Source organism: Strigops habroptila, chromosome 2 (genome assembly GCF_004027225.2).
Source record: "Strigops habroptila isolate Jane chromosome 2, bStrHab1.2.pri, whole genome shotgun sequence".
In the NCBI taxonomy this organism is placed as follows: Eukaryota; Metazoa; Chordata; class Aves; order Psittaciformes; family Psittacidae; genus Strigops; species Strigops habroptila.
In genome coordinates, this window is record NC_044278.2 from 110,238,989 (window position 1) to 110,254,390 (window position 15,402).

At 45.4% G+C, this 15,402-nt stretch overlaps 1 protein-coding gene across 6 annotated transcripts in view; it reads right to left on the bottom strand.

Moving 5' to 3' along the window:
- The window catches only part of CNTN5 (contactin 5), a 642,678-nt gene that overhangs the window by 233,427 nt on the left and 393,849 nt on the right, over positions 1–15,402 (bottom strand). For all 6 annotated transcript variants that reach the window (XM_030475688.1, XM_030475690.1, XM_030475689.1 and 3 more), the window contains one exon: positions 732–855. In XM_030475688.1, the coding sequence (XP_030331548.1) occupies positions 732–855 (124 nt within the window). The remainder of the gene's footprint in view (positions 1–731; positions 856–15,402) is intronic.

The following is a 15,402-nucleotide window of genomic DNA, read 5'->3' on the forward strand; positions in this document are numbered from 1 at the left end:
ACGAATTAAGTTTCAAAGGTAAAAAATAAAATGCAGAAATTATGATTGTCACCTATGACAAAACATAATGATAAGAGTCCTGATGTTCCCTTTATTAGTGAAGAATGACTGTATAATAAAAGATAAAGGGTATATGGAAAAAATATTCAACTATATGTTCCCCCAGTCCTCCCACATCACTTGTAATTTGTACAAAACATGAGTAGAGTCTGATATAGCAAATGGGTTAGGTGACTGTAACATACTGTTCCCACCAGCAAGTGAGCACCATTAATAAACTGAACTCTCAGACTCACAGATGCATCATAACAGATCTGTATAGTAGCTATCTGTGGAATAATAGCCTGTATGGAAAAATAGGCAACAGGAAATGATTGCAAAGAAATGAAATGGTGGACTTGTGAGTGAAAAGACCAGATTTGGCTCAGCCATGGTCTTGCTGGTTGTTACAGACATAAGTCAAAAAACTGGACAAAAGGAGTCCCTCCACATGGATAGATATGATGCACAGAGAACATAGTTTGTAATTTCACGTATTGCTTTGCCTTTATTCACTACCACTTATACTTCTTGCTTATTCAGAATCAGAAAAAGCATTTAATCAGGAAAGCCATTTGTGTCACACAGCCATTTCTGTTATGTTGTTCTCCAAAGCACGCTGAATCTCAGAGTGGGATTGCAGTGGGTAATTTTCTGAAAACTAACAAAAAAAAAAATTCTAAAACAGGTACCTGTATGTCGGAGTAGGATTTCCACGAGCTTGACAATTCAGAGATACTTTCTTCTCCTCAGAATCAGTTGGAAAAATCACATCACCTGGCTCCTGTACAAACACTGGCCCATAATCAACACTTTCTGTGGAAATAGAAGTGCTATAGTTTAGGAAGTCTGAATAAATGTAAATGTATTATAGCTTTTATAAAATGAGATTAAAGTACGCAGAATTATGTTTGTTCTCCAGAGGTTCATATCACATTATTTCAGATGCTATATTAAAAAGCAATAGTTAAAAGAAAAAAAAAAAAAAAAGGAAGAAATATTACTAAATTAACAATAAAATGTATACCATTATCTAAGTGTTCATCATGCATTAAAATGCCTTCTTTATCACACATGTTTTGGCCCACAGTATATGGAGCAGCTATAGTGAATTAATCCAGCAAGAGGAGTTAATTGTTTATAGGAAGCAAGGTAAACAAAAATTTTCCTGCTGCTTCCAGCAGCATATCTCACGAAGAACTTCATGTTAAGCAGCTGCTAAGAAAAATCACTTGTAAAATTAATGGCAGCAACTGGTGGCTACTATTAAATAACATACAGCAATATCTGACATTTCATTTTCCTCCACAGTCTTCTCTAATTTTGGCATGTATCTGTATCTTCATGTGAATTCACATTTCTGAATAAGAAAAGGTGGACAGACCCATAGAATACACCTATGATTCCAATTCATTCATATTGTAAAGATGGAAGTGTAACCTTCAGAAAAGTAAAAGGTTGCAGGTATAGCATTCCTGATCACGTAGGTTTGAGTAACTAAAATGCTCACTGTGCACTAGAAGACTGTGAAATTTTAATCAACTTAACTTAGACTTGCTCTTAACTTTCAGATAATTTAGCCCTATACTGCAATTTTAGAGCACTAGCCTAATGATTTGGGTGAGGCAACATAGTCATATTATTCTACTACTTGCAATTAAACATATGGGAGCAGGGTTTTCTCTGTCCCTTTTATGGTTTCATATGTTCACATCATAAAAGTTCTCCAAATGGCACTGAGAGCAGCATGATACATTTAGCAGTTTATAACCTCTTGTTATATTTATCCTACCAATACCAGCTTTAAGCGAGAAAGTCACACCTGAAGACTTTGGGGTTTGGTCACAGACTTCTAAAAATTATTTACTGTTTTGTTCCAATGACTCCACACAACTTCAACCACATCTTATGGGCTCACAGTTTTGGGAACAGCGACTTTTTTCATACTGCTAATAGTTTCATAAAGATTGAGTGCACACGATAAGGTGCAGAGGACTATGAGTCTTGAGTCTTGGTACAGGGCGAAAAGGTCTTGAAATCCGAAAAAGCATGAGAAACATGGGAGACATAGGCTATATAGTATGTTAGTTCTGAAATGCAAATTTCCATGTCCTTAAATTCTGTGACATTTCAGGTTTCTCACTTCTATTATTATCACACAGTGAAAGACCACATGAAAACCCACTACGCTATTCTACAGTCCTTTTTAAGGACTATACACTTATTCTACACTTAGGTTTTTTTCTTCTTACAATGCTATTCAAATCAATTTTTGAAAATACCTTTATTTTCAGGTATGTATGATTCTACTGAAACTGATTCAAATAATTAGCCTGTAAATTCATAAAGACAGAGAGTAAGAGCAGCAGCAATTAGTAGTTTCTGTTTTGCAAAATTTTCAAGCTTATCAGCCCTTTTTGTAAGACTGTGTGAAAGCGTAGATTGCTGTTCCGCGTATTTACATTACTTCCGTGTTTAGGTATACCACTTTAGTTGGGTATATTGGAAGAAATATAATTTCTGGGACAAATACATGAATTACTTAAAAAAGCCCAACCACAATAAGTGACTTCGGATATGTGCTCATATTATCGAAGTTAAAATAGAATTAGAGAATCATAGAATAGTAAGGGTTGGAAAGGACCTTAAGATCATCTAGTTCCACCCCCCCTGCCATGGGCAGGGATACCTCTCACTAAATCATGTTGCCCAAGGCTCTGTCCAGCCTGGCCTTGAACACCGCCAGGGATGGAGCATCCACAACCTCCCTGGGCAACCCATTCCACTGCTTCACCACCCTCACTGTAAAGAACTTCTTCCTTACATCTAATCTAAACTTCCCCTGTTTAAGTTTGAACCCATTACCCCTTGTCCTACCACTACAGTCCCTAAGAAAGAGTCCCTCCCCAGCATCCTTGTAGACCCCCTTCAGATACTGGAAGGCTGCTATGAGGTCTCCACGCAGCCTTCTCTTCTCCAGGCTGAACAGCCCCAACTCTCTCAGCCTGTCTTCATACAGGAGGTGCTCCAGCCCTCTTATCATCCTCTTGGCCCTCCTCTGGACTCGCTCCAACAGCTCCATGTCCTTTTTATGTTGAGGACACCAGAACTGTACGCAGTACTCCAAGTGAGGTCTCACAAGAGCAGGGTAGAGGCGCAGGATCACCTCCTTCGACCTGCTGGTCATGCTTCTTTTGATGCAGCCTGGGATACGGTTGGCTTTCTGGGCTGCAAGAGCACACTGCTGGCTCATGTTAAGCTTCTCGTCAACCAACACCCCCAAGCCCTTCTCTGCAGGGCTGCTCTGAATCTCTCTTCTCTGCCCAACCTGTAGCTGTGCCTGGGATTGCCCTGACCCAGGTGTAGGACCTTATACTTGCCTTGGTTAAACTTCATAAGGTTGGCATCGGACCACCTCACAAGCGTGTCAAGGTCCCTCTGGATGGCATCCCTTCCCTCCAGCGTATCAACAGAACCACACAGCTTGGTGTCATCGGCAAACTTGCTGAGGGCGCACTCCATCCCACTGTCCATGTCGCCGACAAAGATGTTGAACAGGACTGGTCCCAACACCGATCCCTGAGGGACACCACTCGTTACAGGTTTCCAACTACACATCAAGCCATTTACCACAACTCTTTGCGTGCGGCCATTGAGCCAGTTTTTGATCCACCAAGTGGTCCATCTATCAAATTGATGTCTCTCCAATTTAGAGACAAGGATGTCATGCGGGACAGTGTTGAACGCTTTGCACAAGTCCAGGTAGATGACGTCAACTGCTCTGCCCCTGTCCATCAGTTCCGTGGCTCCATCATAGAAGGCCACCAAATTGGTCAGGCAGGATTTACCCTTAGTGAAGCCATGTTGGCTGTCACCAACCACCTCATTGTTTTTCATGTGCCTTAGCATGTTTTCCAGGAGAAACTGTTCCAAGATTTTGCCAGGCACAGAGGTGAGGCTGACTGGTCTGTAGTTCCCTGGGTCTTCCACATTCCCCTTCTTGAAAATGGGGTTATATTGCCCTTCTTCCAGTCATCAGGAACTTCACCTGACTGCCATGATTTTTCGAATATGATGGACAGTGGTTTAGCAACTTCAGTCGCCAGCTCCTTCAGGACCCATGGATGGATTTCATCAGGTCCCTTGGACTTGTGCACGTTCAGCTTCTTAAGATGGTCTCGAACCTGATCCTCTCCTACAGTGGGCCTAAGGTCTTCATTCTCACAGTCCCTGCATTTGCTTTCCAAGACTTTCGTGGTGTGGTCAGAGCATTTGCTGGTGAAGATGAAGGCAAAGAAATCATTAAGAACCTCAGCCTTCTCCAAATCCATGGTAGCCAGTTCTCCTGATAGCTTCCGGAGAGGGCCCACATTGTCCCTCGTCTGTCTTTTATTTGCTACGTATCTATAGAATCCTTTCCTGTTATCTTTTACGTCCCTTGCCAAACTTCATTCTAGCTGGGCCTTAGCTTTCCTAACCTGGTCCCTAGTTTCCCGGGCAATGCTCCTATATTCTTCCCAGGCCGCCTGTCCTCGCTTCCACCTTCTATAAGCTTCTTTTTGCCCTCTAAGTTTCCTCAGCAGCTCCGTGTCCATCCATGGAGGTCTCCTGGCCCTCCTCCTGCACTTTCTTCTAGTCGGGATGCAACACTCTTGAGCACGTAGCAGGTGATCCTTGAATATTGACCAGCAGTCTTGGGCCCCCCTGCCCTCTAGCACTATATCCCATGAAACCTTACTAAGGAGGTTCCTGAAGAGGCCAAAGTCTGCTTTCTTGAAGTCCAGGGCAGTGAGCTTGCTGCATGCTCTCTCTTCTCACTGTCCTGAGGATCTCAAACTCAACCATCTCGTGATCACTAGAGCCAAGGCTGCCCTGGAGCGTCATATTTCCAACCAGTCCCTCCCTGTTGGTGAGCACGAGGTCAAGCATGGCACCTCTCCTTGTCGGCTCCTCTGTTGCTTGAAAGAGGAAGTTGTCTTCCAGAACTCCAGTACTATGTTTTGAGCACTACAGCTGAGGCTGCCACAGGGGCAACGGGATCAGCAGGAAAAAGAAAGTAAAATGTGGGTACAAAAACATTGTATAGATTGTTTCTGATAATTTGTTTATCTGCTTCTTATATTGCACAAGAAAAAATACTAATGAATGTAGGTGCAAATAACCAGAGCTCTCATCAATCTAGAATCTATCAAAACCAAGAATTAATAAATGAATGAAAAAATCATAGGTTTATATTTAGCTGTTTTCACATGCAGATTAGATGTATGGCTAGGGAGTATATTAATGAAGATTAATGATTTTTATCTTCTCTCTAGATTTTATCTTCTCTTCAAGAGTCATTCTGTAGATATAATATAAAGTCATAGTCTAGGATTGCTGGAAAGAAAAGAAAAAGATGCAATTCTAGGTAGGTGCTAGTGTCACTAGCAGTACAGCTGTCTTTTCTACCTGTCCTGTTTCCAACAGTAATACTGAAATATTGTGTTGCACTTCCTTTTGGAAAAATAATCTAAATTCTTTAGGTGGATGCTTGCATTTTTAATAGTAGTGGCCAAATGGATACTTGTGCTATATGGAGTAAGAAGAACAGGTTTTACTTCTGCTGCATTGAAAGAAGTGTAACCAGCAGGTCAAGGGAATGATTCCCCCCCCCCCTCCATTCTAGTGAAACCCTACCTGGAGTACTGTGTCCAGTTCTGGGGCCCCCAACATAAAAAGGACATGGATCTTTTGGAGCAAGTCCAGAGGAGGGTCACAAAGATGACCAGAGGGCTGGAGCACCTCTCCTACGAAATCAGGCTGAGAGCTGGGCTTGTTCAGCCTGGACAAGAGAAGGCTCCAAGAAAACTTATAGCAGCCTTCCAGTAACTAAAGGGGGCCTATGATAAAGCTAAAGAGGGAGGTTTTACAAGGGCATGTAGTGACAGGGCAAGGGGGAATGGATGTAAACTGAAAGAGGGTAGATTTAGATTAGATATTAGGAAGAAATTCTTTTCTGTGAGGGTGGTGAGGCACTGGCAGAGTTGCACAGAGACGCTGTGGCTGCCCCATCCCTGGCAGTGTTCAGGGCCAGGCTGAAAAGGACTTTAAGAAACCTCATCTATTGGAAGGTGTCCCTGCCCACAGAAGGCAGATTGCAACTAGATGATCTTTAGGGTCCCTTCCAATCCAAACCACTCAATGATTCTATGATTATATGTTTTTATGCAGTGAAAACAGAGGTAAAAGAGAAAGTTCAGAAAGTTAAGTGCATGCAAGTCATGTTCCTAAAAGATGAAAAGATGCAGCCAGCTGCTTATCTGCATTTCATATGGAGATTTCACAGCAGAGATTATTTAGAGTTAGATCATCTGGACTGCAACAGTATAATTGAAGAAAATAATCTATTCTGTAGACACCAAAGCACTTGCTGAAAAGACAAGACTATATATTTATAAATTATTAGGCTTAATAAAAGGGTGATTAAATAAAATGCAATGGGGTGTGATATGTGATATGCAAGAAAACGTAACAGATCACCTAATGATACCATCTTCATTTAAACTGCAGTGGCAGACTTGAAACGAAAATTTGAAGTGATCTATGATCCCTTGTTATGGTTTAAACCCAGTTGGTAAATTAGCACCACACAGCTACTCACTCACTCTCCCCTTCCCCACTCTGGGGCAAGATGGGGAGGAGAATCAAAGCAATGTAAACCTCACGGTTTGAGATAAGAACAGTTTAATAACTAGAGTACAATATAATACTTCTAATAATAAGGGGAATAACAAGGAGATATAAAACTAAAGAGGAAAAGGAAAGAAACCCAAAACAATAACCACAAGTGATGCACAAGGCAATTGCTCACCACCCACTGACCGATACCCAGCCTGACCTGAGCAGTGATTGGTCCCTTCTGGGTAATTCCATTCATTTTATACACCGGGCACAACATGCTGTAGTATTAAATAGTAGTTAATACTAGTAATTAGTAGTTAACAAGTAATATGATGCCTAGTACAGGTCAGGTGTCCTGTCTCTGCTCCCTCCTGGCTTCTTCTGCCCCTGTTAAAGGTAATGGAAAGTCCTGGACTCTTTCAAAAGTGATCTGGAACAGCACTGGAGGCTTCACTCTATTCTCTTTTCTATGCAAGGAGTTTAAAGCTACATGGAAATTTTGGGACTTGAGAACATTTCCCAGAAGCCAGCGCACACTCTGCTAATGTTGCTGTTTCATGGTGGGAGGAAGCTCTGAGATGCAGACCTCATTTCTTTTTCCCTAATACAGATAATGGTGGTGAAGCCAGGTTGTGAGGCATGCAAAGAGTCAGAGTGTGAGGTTGAAGATCTTGAAGACTAGTCAGTCATGAAGCCAAGACTGAGGAGTGAATTGGACTGAATGATAATCCCACAGCCTGAAATCTCTGAAACTCAGCAATGTGAATAGGCACCCTAAATTTAAGTAATTAATCCATTTTCCTAGAGCAAATTAAAAAAACAAATGTGCATGTGCAAAGCACCACTTGTAATACAGAGTTTTCTAACATTCTAGGATAAAAGTCTTAAATTTTAAGAAAAAAGTTTAATAAGATTTGGCCTGGCCTTTGCTATCTTACCAACTTATCAGCTGTTATTTTAAGAAACAATTACTAATTAGCCGTTTTCAACATTTTCATATCAAAGAAGACACTTAAGGAACCGTACCCTTAATTTATAACTTATTCAGTTCCGTGGTAAATGAATGGAGTTGATATTCAGCATTCGGATAAATGGGTTCAAATTTCTCCTGGAAATACTGTAGTCCCCATGCTGCTTCACAATTTTCAATTTGTCAATACTGTTTAATTTTGATTCTTCAGTAACACCATGTGTTCTTCACCCTTTACACTGCCTGTATTGTTTCTAAGGTAGACATGCTCCCTGAAAGAATAACATGCAGACTAAAATCTGAAGTGCTTAGGGAAAACATGTATCTAATGATCAGTATGGGATTTAATCATTCTTCTGAAGAACAGGTGATTCTCATCTGTCACTGCTTTTAGGGACTGGAGATTTTAAGAAGGTGGAAATTGAAAAGTAGACATGGGTTATAAATTCACTTTTCAGTAACTCTGGTGTCCTTGCCAAGTTTGGGGTGTTACCTGATTCAGGAAGTCCAAGCTATATCTACATTAATAACAGCAGCAAATGCTTAGGAGAGCTTGATGTCATCCTGCTTGAGGATTTCCAGTCTGAAGTGGGCAATCATGTGAATTTCATCTGATTACAACCGGGAATTTCATAATTTGTCTTTTAAGAGTATTGCATCACTTATTAAGCACATAGGGACCATAAAAAAAAAAAAAAAAAAAAAAAAAATCCTAGATACCATTTCTTCAGCATACAACATAACTGCACATTGAGTAATATTTACAGAGATTGTTCATGTGTCCTTTTACAAACTAGGCTGAAGGACTGCTCAATCATGCTCAGGAAAGCTAACATCAGGATTAATAAGCTCTGGTTACTAGTCCCAGGTCTAATCAAGTGCATCAGTCTGCTCCTTCTGATGAGAGTATTCCCGGAAAACTTAATCTCTGGGTCTTACCACAGTTTGATCATGATCAGCAGTATTTTCTTTAAGATCTCATGCTAGTCTCACAAGTAAGCAAGGTGAGGGTTAGATCTTTAGACAGTAGATAAGGATGATTGCCGAGGAAAAAGGAAAAAGTGCCTGATTATAAAGTTCTCTTGAGCAGTTTTATACATACGAGCTATTCCACAGAAGCAACCTGGCTTATACATGTGTTAAAATTTTCAGAGGATTAGAAACACTAACCATCTGAGAACCATATACCAGAAGAGTTCATAAGCTAAAATGACCACCACTTGCCCCCTATATCTGCAGTAATACACACTCTCCAAACTGCATTACTGCAGTACATAACCTACTGGGGCAGGTTAACCTTGGGCAGCTGCCAGGTGCCCACCAGCCACTCAATCACTCCTCCAGGACAGAAATGGGATGAAAAAGCTCCTGGGTAGAGAGAAAGAGGGAGATCCCTTACAAATTACTCTCATGGGCAAAACAGGCTTCACTTGGGAAAACCTATTTCCAGTTAAAATAAACAAAAGACAAAAATTAAAACCACCCCTTCACCGCTTTTTCCAGACTTAACTTCCCTCATCCACTTTGCTTCCTCCCAGCCACAGAGCTGCCGTGTCTGATGCAGGATCTATGTATGGGAAGTCTCTGAAGTGGCCTCTTACGATTAGGCAAGACATCTCATGATATCTGAAGCGCACTGGAGACTAAACTTGGAGCACATTAATTAATCTGTAGTGTTCCCCACTGACACTGGGAGGTCTCCACAGTGCCTGAGACCCCAGGCAGAGCAGACCAGCGCAGTGCCGTGTTCCCACCAGCCCTGCCCTGTCCTGATGTAATGTCTACAGCCCATGTGAGTCTCCTCGCAGCACCTGAAGTGACAAAATCCAGATCCCTGGACCATGCTCTGTGCAGACAAGTGTGAGCGAACTGTCCATGCATGGAGACAGCAGAATTCTACATGTTACAACTGGAATTAAAATAAGCATTTAGTGTATTTTTTCCAGGTCCTTCATCCTATCTGCGACTATCATGTATATCCAAAGGATACTGGGCTATAAGACAGCCCCAGTGGCACTAGGTCAGTATGTCAAACACTTGAATTGCTTCCTGGTGTTTAGACTTCACATTCATTTGTCTGCACTCTCATGCTGAGCTCCATCTTGCTCTGCCCCAGCCCTGAAAGCAGGGAGAAGGCCAGGGGAACTGAGGGGGAACAGGATGGTGAGAGCCCACATCAACAGGCCGTGTTCCAGCACAGACAGGAGTGACAGTGGGCTCTCTGTGTTGGCTTTTTTCCTCATGGGCCTGTGTTGTGGGGTTTGTTCATCCCACTGAGTATAACAAAGTCAAAGAGTGACAGCCTTCTTCGCCTGGCAGCCAAGGGCCCCACTGATAGGGTGGCTGTGTCTCAGCTGAAAGAACGTTGGTGGTAGCGGTGTCACAGCTGATAGAATGTTGGTGGTGGCCACGTGCCAGCAGATGGAATATTCGTGGTAGCCATGTCCCAGGGGAGAGAATGTTGGTGGTGACTGTGTCACAGCGGATAGAATGCTGGTGGTGGACATTCCATTCCAGAGGGGTTGGTAACAAAGGCTCCAGGATGGGTATATAAAGGGCTGACCAGTGACAAGGGCCAGAGCAGTCTGGAGGCGAGCAGGCGGGTGAGTCAGGGCTCAGGCAGGAGGGCAGGAATAAGGCAGCGAGGGGAAGGCCAAGATGTTGGGCCCGGGAAAGGAGGCAGTGGCTGCCTGAGGCGCGGCAGGTGGAGGCTACTCCTCCTTTCACTTCCAGACCCAAAAAATCACACAAGAGCAGGACAGGAACACGGCGCACTCCTGACCCCAGCCACTCAGCCAGATATTCGCCATCTTCTGCAAGGACACAAAGTTAAGTAATCGAGCCTGTCAGAGTCCTGGGCAGGACTTCCCATGTGCAAGACAGCAGGTGCCGCTTACTTTGTTCTCCTGCCTTCTGCAATTGCAGGCCCACAAAAATACATCACCAGACAATGGTGCACTCCTCCCCTTCACCAAGCTGCCAGAGACCAACTACCTTCTGCAAGGACACGGACAAAGTTAAGTCACTGACTCTAGCAGACGCCTCGACAGCGCTTGCTCACAGATAAGTCTGATGGGTACCGCATAAATTGTTCTCCTGCCTTTTAGAGATGCGGGCCAAGACAATAAAAGCAAAACACCATGGTACACTCATGTTTAAAGCCACAGAACTACTTTCTAAATGCCTTCTACAAAGGACGCAGACACAAAGTTGAGCCACTAAGCCTGGCAGACACCTGGGCAGCGCGTGCTCACAGGCAACTCTGACGGGTACTGCATAGTTTGTTCTCGTAACTTTTGCAGATACAGGCCCAGACAAGGACAGCAAAAGACCATCGTGACCTGCTGTCCAAAGCCACACAGCCAAAGATTCGCTTCCTTCAACAAAGGATGCTGACAAAAAGTTATGTCAATGAGGCTGGCAGACACCTGGGCACTGGCGCCCACAGTGACTCAGGCTGGCTGCTGTGTCATTTCTTGACCTCTCTTGAACTGCACTCAGAGTTTGTTCTCTTGCCTTTTGCAGACGAAGGCCCAGACAAGGACAACAAAAGACCATGCTGCACTCCTGTCCAAAGCCACAGAGCCAGAGATTCGCTTCCTTCTACAAAGGACACTCACGCAAAGTTAAGTCATCAAGTCTGGCAGACCCATGCCAACAAGACTGACTGATGCTGTTGCTTCTCCTTCTGCCATGTCAGCTGCAAGACCCAACATGGAATGGACCAACCACGACGCACCCTTCTACGCACCTACACAGCCAGATATTAAACGCCTTCTACAGAGGATGCTGACAAAAAGTTAAGTCACTGAGGCTGGCAGAGACCTGGGCACTGGCCCCCACAGTGACTCACGCTGGCTGCTGTGTCATTTCTTCTCCTCTCTTTAACAGCTGCAAGCACCAAAAGGGAATGGACCAGACCACGCTGCACTCCTGCCCTCATCCACTCTGAAGCCAGAGATTCACTTCCTTCTATGAGGGATGCTGACACAAAGTTAAGTCATCGAGCCTGGCACAGCCCCGGGCAGGGCTTGCCCATGTGGAAGACGGTGGCTGCCGCTTACTTTCTTCTCCTGCCTTCTGCAATTGCAGGCCCAGACAAATACAGCACCAGACAATGGTGCACTCTTCTCCTCCACCACACTGCCAGACACTAACTGCCTTCTACAAGGACACAGACCAAGGTTAAGTCACTGACTCTCGCAGACACCTGGGCAGCGCTTCCTCACGGGTAACTCTCATGGGTACCGCATAGTTTCTTCTCCTGCCTTTTGCAGATGCAGACCCGGACAACGACAACAAAAGACCATGGTGCACTCCTGTCGTCAAACACAGAACCACATTTTAAATGACTTCTACAAACGACGTTGACACAAAGTTAAGTCACTGAGCCTGGCAGACACCTGAGTCACACTCGCTCGCGGAGAACTCTGATGGGTACCGCAGAGTTTGTTCTCTTGCCTTTTGCAGACGAAGGCCCAGACAAGGACAACAAAAGACCATGCTGCACTCCTGTCCAAAGCCACAGAGCCAGAGATTCGCTTCCTTCTACAAAGGACACTCACGCAAAGTTAAGTCATCAAGTCTGGCAGAGCCATGGCTAGGGGTTTACCCATGCCAACAAGACTGACTGATGCTGTTGCTTCTCCTTCTGCCATGTCAGCTGCAAGACCCAACATGGAATGGACCAACCACGACGCACCCTTCTACGCACCTACACAGCCAGATATTAAACGCCTTCTACAGAGGATGCTGACAAAAAGTTAAGTCACTGAGGCTGGCAGAGACCTGGGCACTGGCCCCCACAGTGACTCACGCTGGCTGCTGTGTCATTTCTTCTCCTCTCTTTAACAGCTGCAAGCACCAAAAGGGAATGGACCAGACCACGCTGCACTCCTGCCCTCATCCACTCTGAAGCCAGAGATTCACTTCCTTCTATGAGGGATGCTGACACAAAGTTAAGTCATCGAGCCTGACACAGCCCCGGGCAGGGCTTGCCCATGTGAAAGACGGTGGCTGCCGCTTACTTTCTTCTCCTGCCTTCTGCAATTGCAGGCCCAGACAAATACAGCACCAGACAATGGTGCACTCTTCTCCTCCACCACACTGCCAGACACTAACTGCCTTCTACAAGGACACAGACCAAGGTTAAGTCACTGACTCTCGCAGACACCTGGGCAGCGCTTCCTCACGGGTAACTCTCATGGGTACCGCATAGTTTCTTCTCCTGCCTTTTGCAGATGCAGACCCGGACAACGACAACAAAAGACCATGGTGCACTCCTGTCGTCAAACACAGAACCACATTTTAAATGACTTCTACAAACGACGTTGACACAAAGTTAAGTCACTGAGCCTGGCAGACACCTGAGTCACACTCGCTCGCGGAGAACTCTGATGGGTACCGCAGAGTTTGTTCTCTTGCCTTTTGCAGACGAAGGCCCAGACAAGGACAACAAAAGACCATGCTGCACTCCTGTCCAAAGCCACAGAGCCAGAGATTCGCTTCCTTCTACAAAGGACACTCACGCAAAGTTAAGTCATCAAGTCTGGCAGAGCCATGGCTAGGGGTTTACCCATGCCAACAAGACTGACTGATGCTGTTGCTTCTCCTTCTGCCATGTCAGCTGCAAGACCCAACATGGAATGGACCAACCACGACGCACCCTTCTACGCACCTACACAGCCAGATATTAAACGCCTTCTACAGAGGATGCTGACAAAAAGTTAAGTCACTGAGGCTGGCAGAGACCTGGGCACTGGCCCACACAGTGACTCACGCTGGCTGCTGTGTCATTTCTTCTCCTCTCTTTAACAGCTGCAAGCACCAAAAGGGAAACAACCAGACCACACTGCACTCCTGCCCTCATCCACTCTGAAGCCAGAGATTCACTTCCTTCTATGAAGGACACTGACACAAAGTTAAGTCATCGAGCCTGGCACAGCCCCGGGCAGGGCTCGCCCATGTGGAAGACGGTGGCTGCCGCTCTCTTTATTCTCCTGCCTTCTGCAATTGCAGGCCCAGACAAATACAGCACCAGACAATGGCGCACTCTTCTCCTCCACCACACTGCCAGACACTAACTGCCTTCTACAAGGACACAGACCAAGGTTAAGTCACTGACTCTCGCAGACACCTGGGCAGCGCTTGCTCACGGGTAACTCTCATGGGTACCGCATAGTTTCTTCTCCTGCCTTTTGCAGATGCAGGCCCTGACAACGACAACAAAAGACCATGGTGCACTCCTGTCGTCAAACACAGAACCACATTTTAAATGACTTCTACAAACGACGCTGACACAAAGTTAAGTCACTGACTATGGCAGACACCTGGGCCGCACTCGCTCACGGACAACTCTGATGGGTACCGCATAGATTGTTCTCCTGCCTTTTGCAGATGCAGGCCCAGACAAGGACAGCAAAAGACCATCGTGACCTCCTCTCCAAAACCACACAGCCAGAGATTCGCTTCCTTCAACAAAGGATGCTGACAAAAAGTTATGTCAATGAGGCTGGCAGACACCTGGCCACTGGCGCCCACAGTGACTCACGCTGGCTGCTGTGTCATTTCTTCTCCTCTCTTTAACAGCTGCAAGCACCAAAAGGGAAACAACCAGACCACGCTGCACTCCTGCCCTCATCCACTCTGAAGCCAGAGATTCACTTCCTTCTATGAAGGACACTGACACAAAGTTAAGTCATGCAGCCTGGCACAGCCCCGGGCAGGGCTTGCCCATGTGGAAGACGGTGGCTGCCGCTTACTTTCTTCTCCTGCCTTCTGCAATTGCAGGCCCAGACAAATACAGCACCACACAGTGGAGCACTCTTCTCCTCCACCACACTGCCAGACACTAACTGCCTTCTACAAGGACACAGACCAAGGTTAAGTCACTGACTCTCGCAGACACCTGGGCAGCGCTTCCTCACGGGTAACTCTCATGGGTACCGCATAGTTTCTTCTCCTGCCTTTTGCAGATGCAGACCCGGACAACGACAACAAAAGACCATGGTGCACTCCTGTCGTCAAACACAGAACCACATTTTAAATGACTTCTACAAACGACGTTGACACAAAGTTAAGTCACTGAGCCTGGCAGACACCTGAGTCACACTCGCTCGCGGAGAACTCTGATGGGTACCGCAGAGTTTGTTCTCTTGCCTTTTGCAGACGAAGGCCCAGACAAGGACAACAAAAGACCATGCTGCACTCCTGTCCAAAGCCACAGAGCCAGAGATTCGCTTCCTTCTACAAAGGACACTCACGCAAAGTTAAGTCATCAAGTCTGGCAGAGCCATGGCTAGGGGTTTACCCATGCCAACAAGACTGACTGATGCTGTTGCTTCTCCTTCTGCCATGTCAGCTGCAAGACCCAACATGGAATGGACCAACCACGACGCACCCTTCTACGCACCTACACAGCCAGATATTAAACGCCTTCTACAGAGGATGCTGACAAAAAGTTAAGTCACTGAGGCTGGCAGAGACCTGGGCACTGGCCCCCACAGTGACTCACGCTGGCTGCTGTGTCATTTCTTCTCCTCTCTTTAACAGCTGCAAGCACCAAAAGGGAAACAACCAGACCACACTGCACTCCTGCCCTCATCCACTCTGAAGCCAGAGATTCACTTCCTTCTATGAAGGACACTGACACAAAGTTAAGTCATCGAGCCTGGCACAGCCCCGGGCAGGGCTTGCCCATGTGGAAGACGGTGGCTGCCGCTTACTTTCTTCTC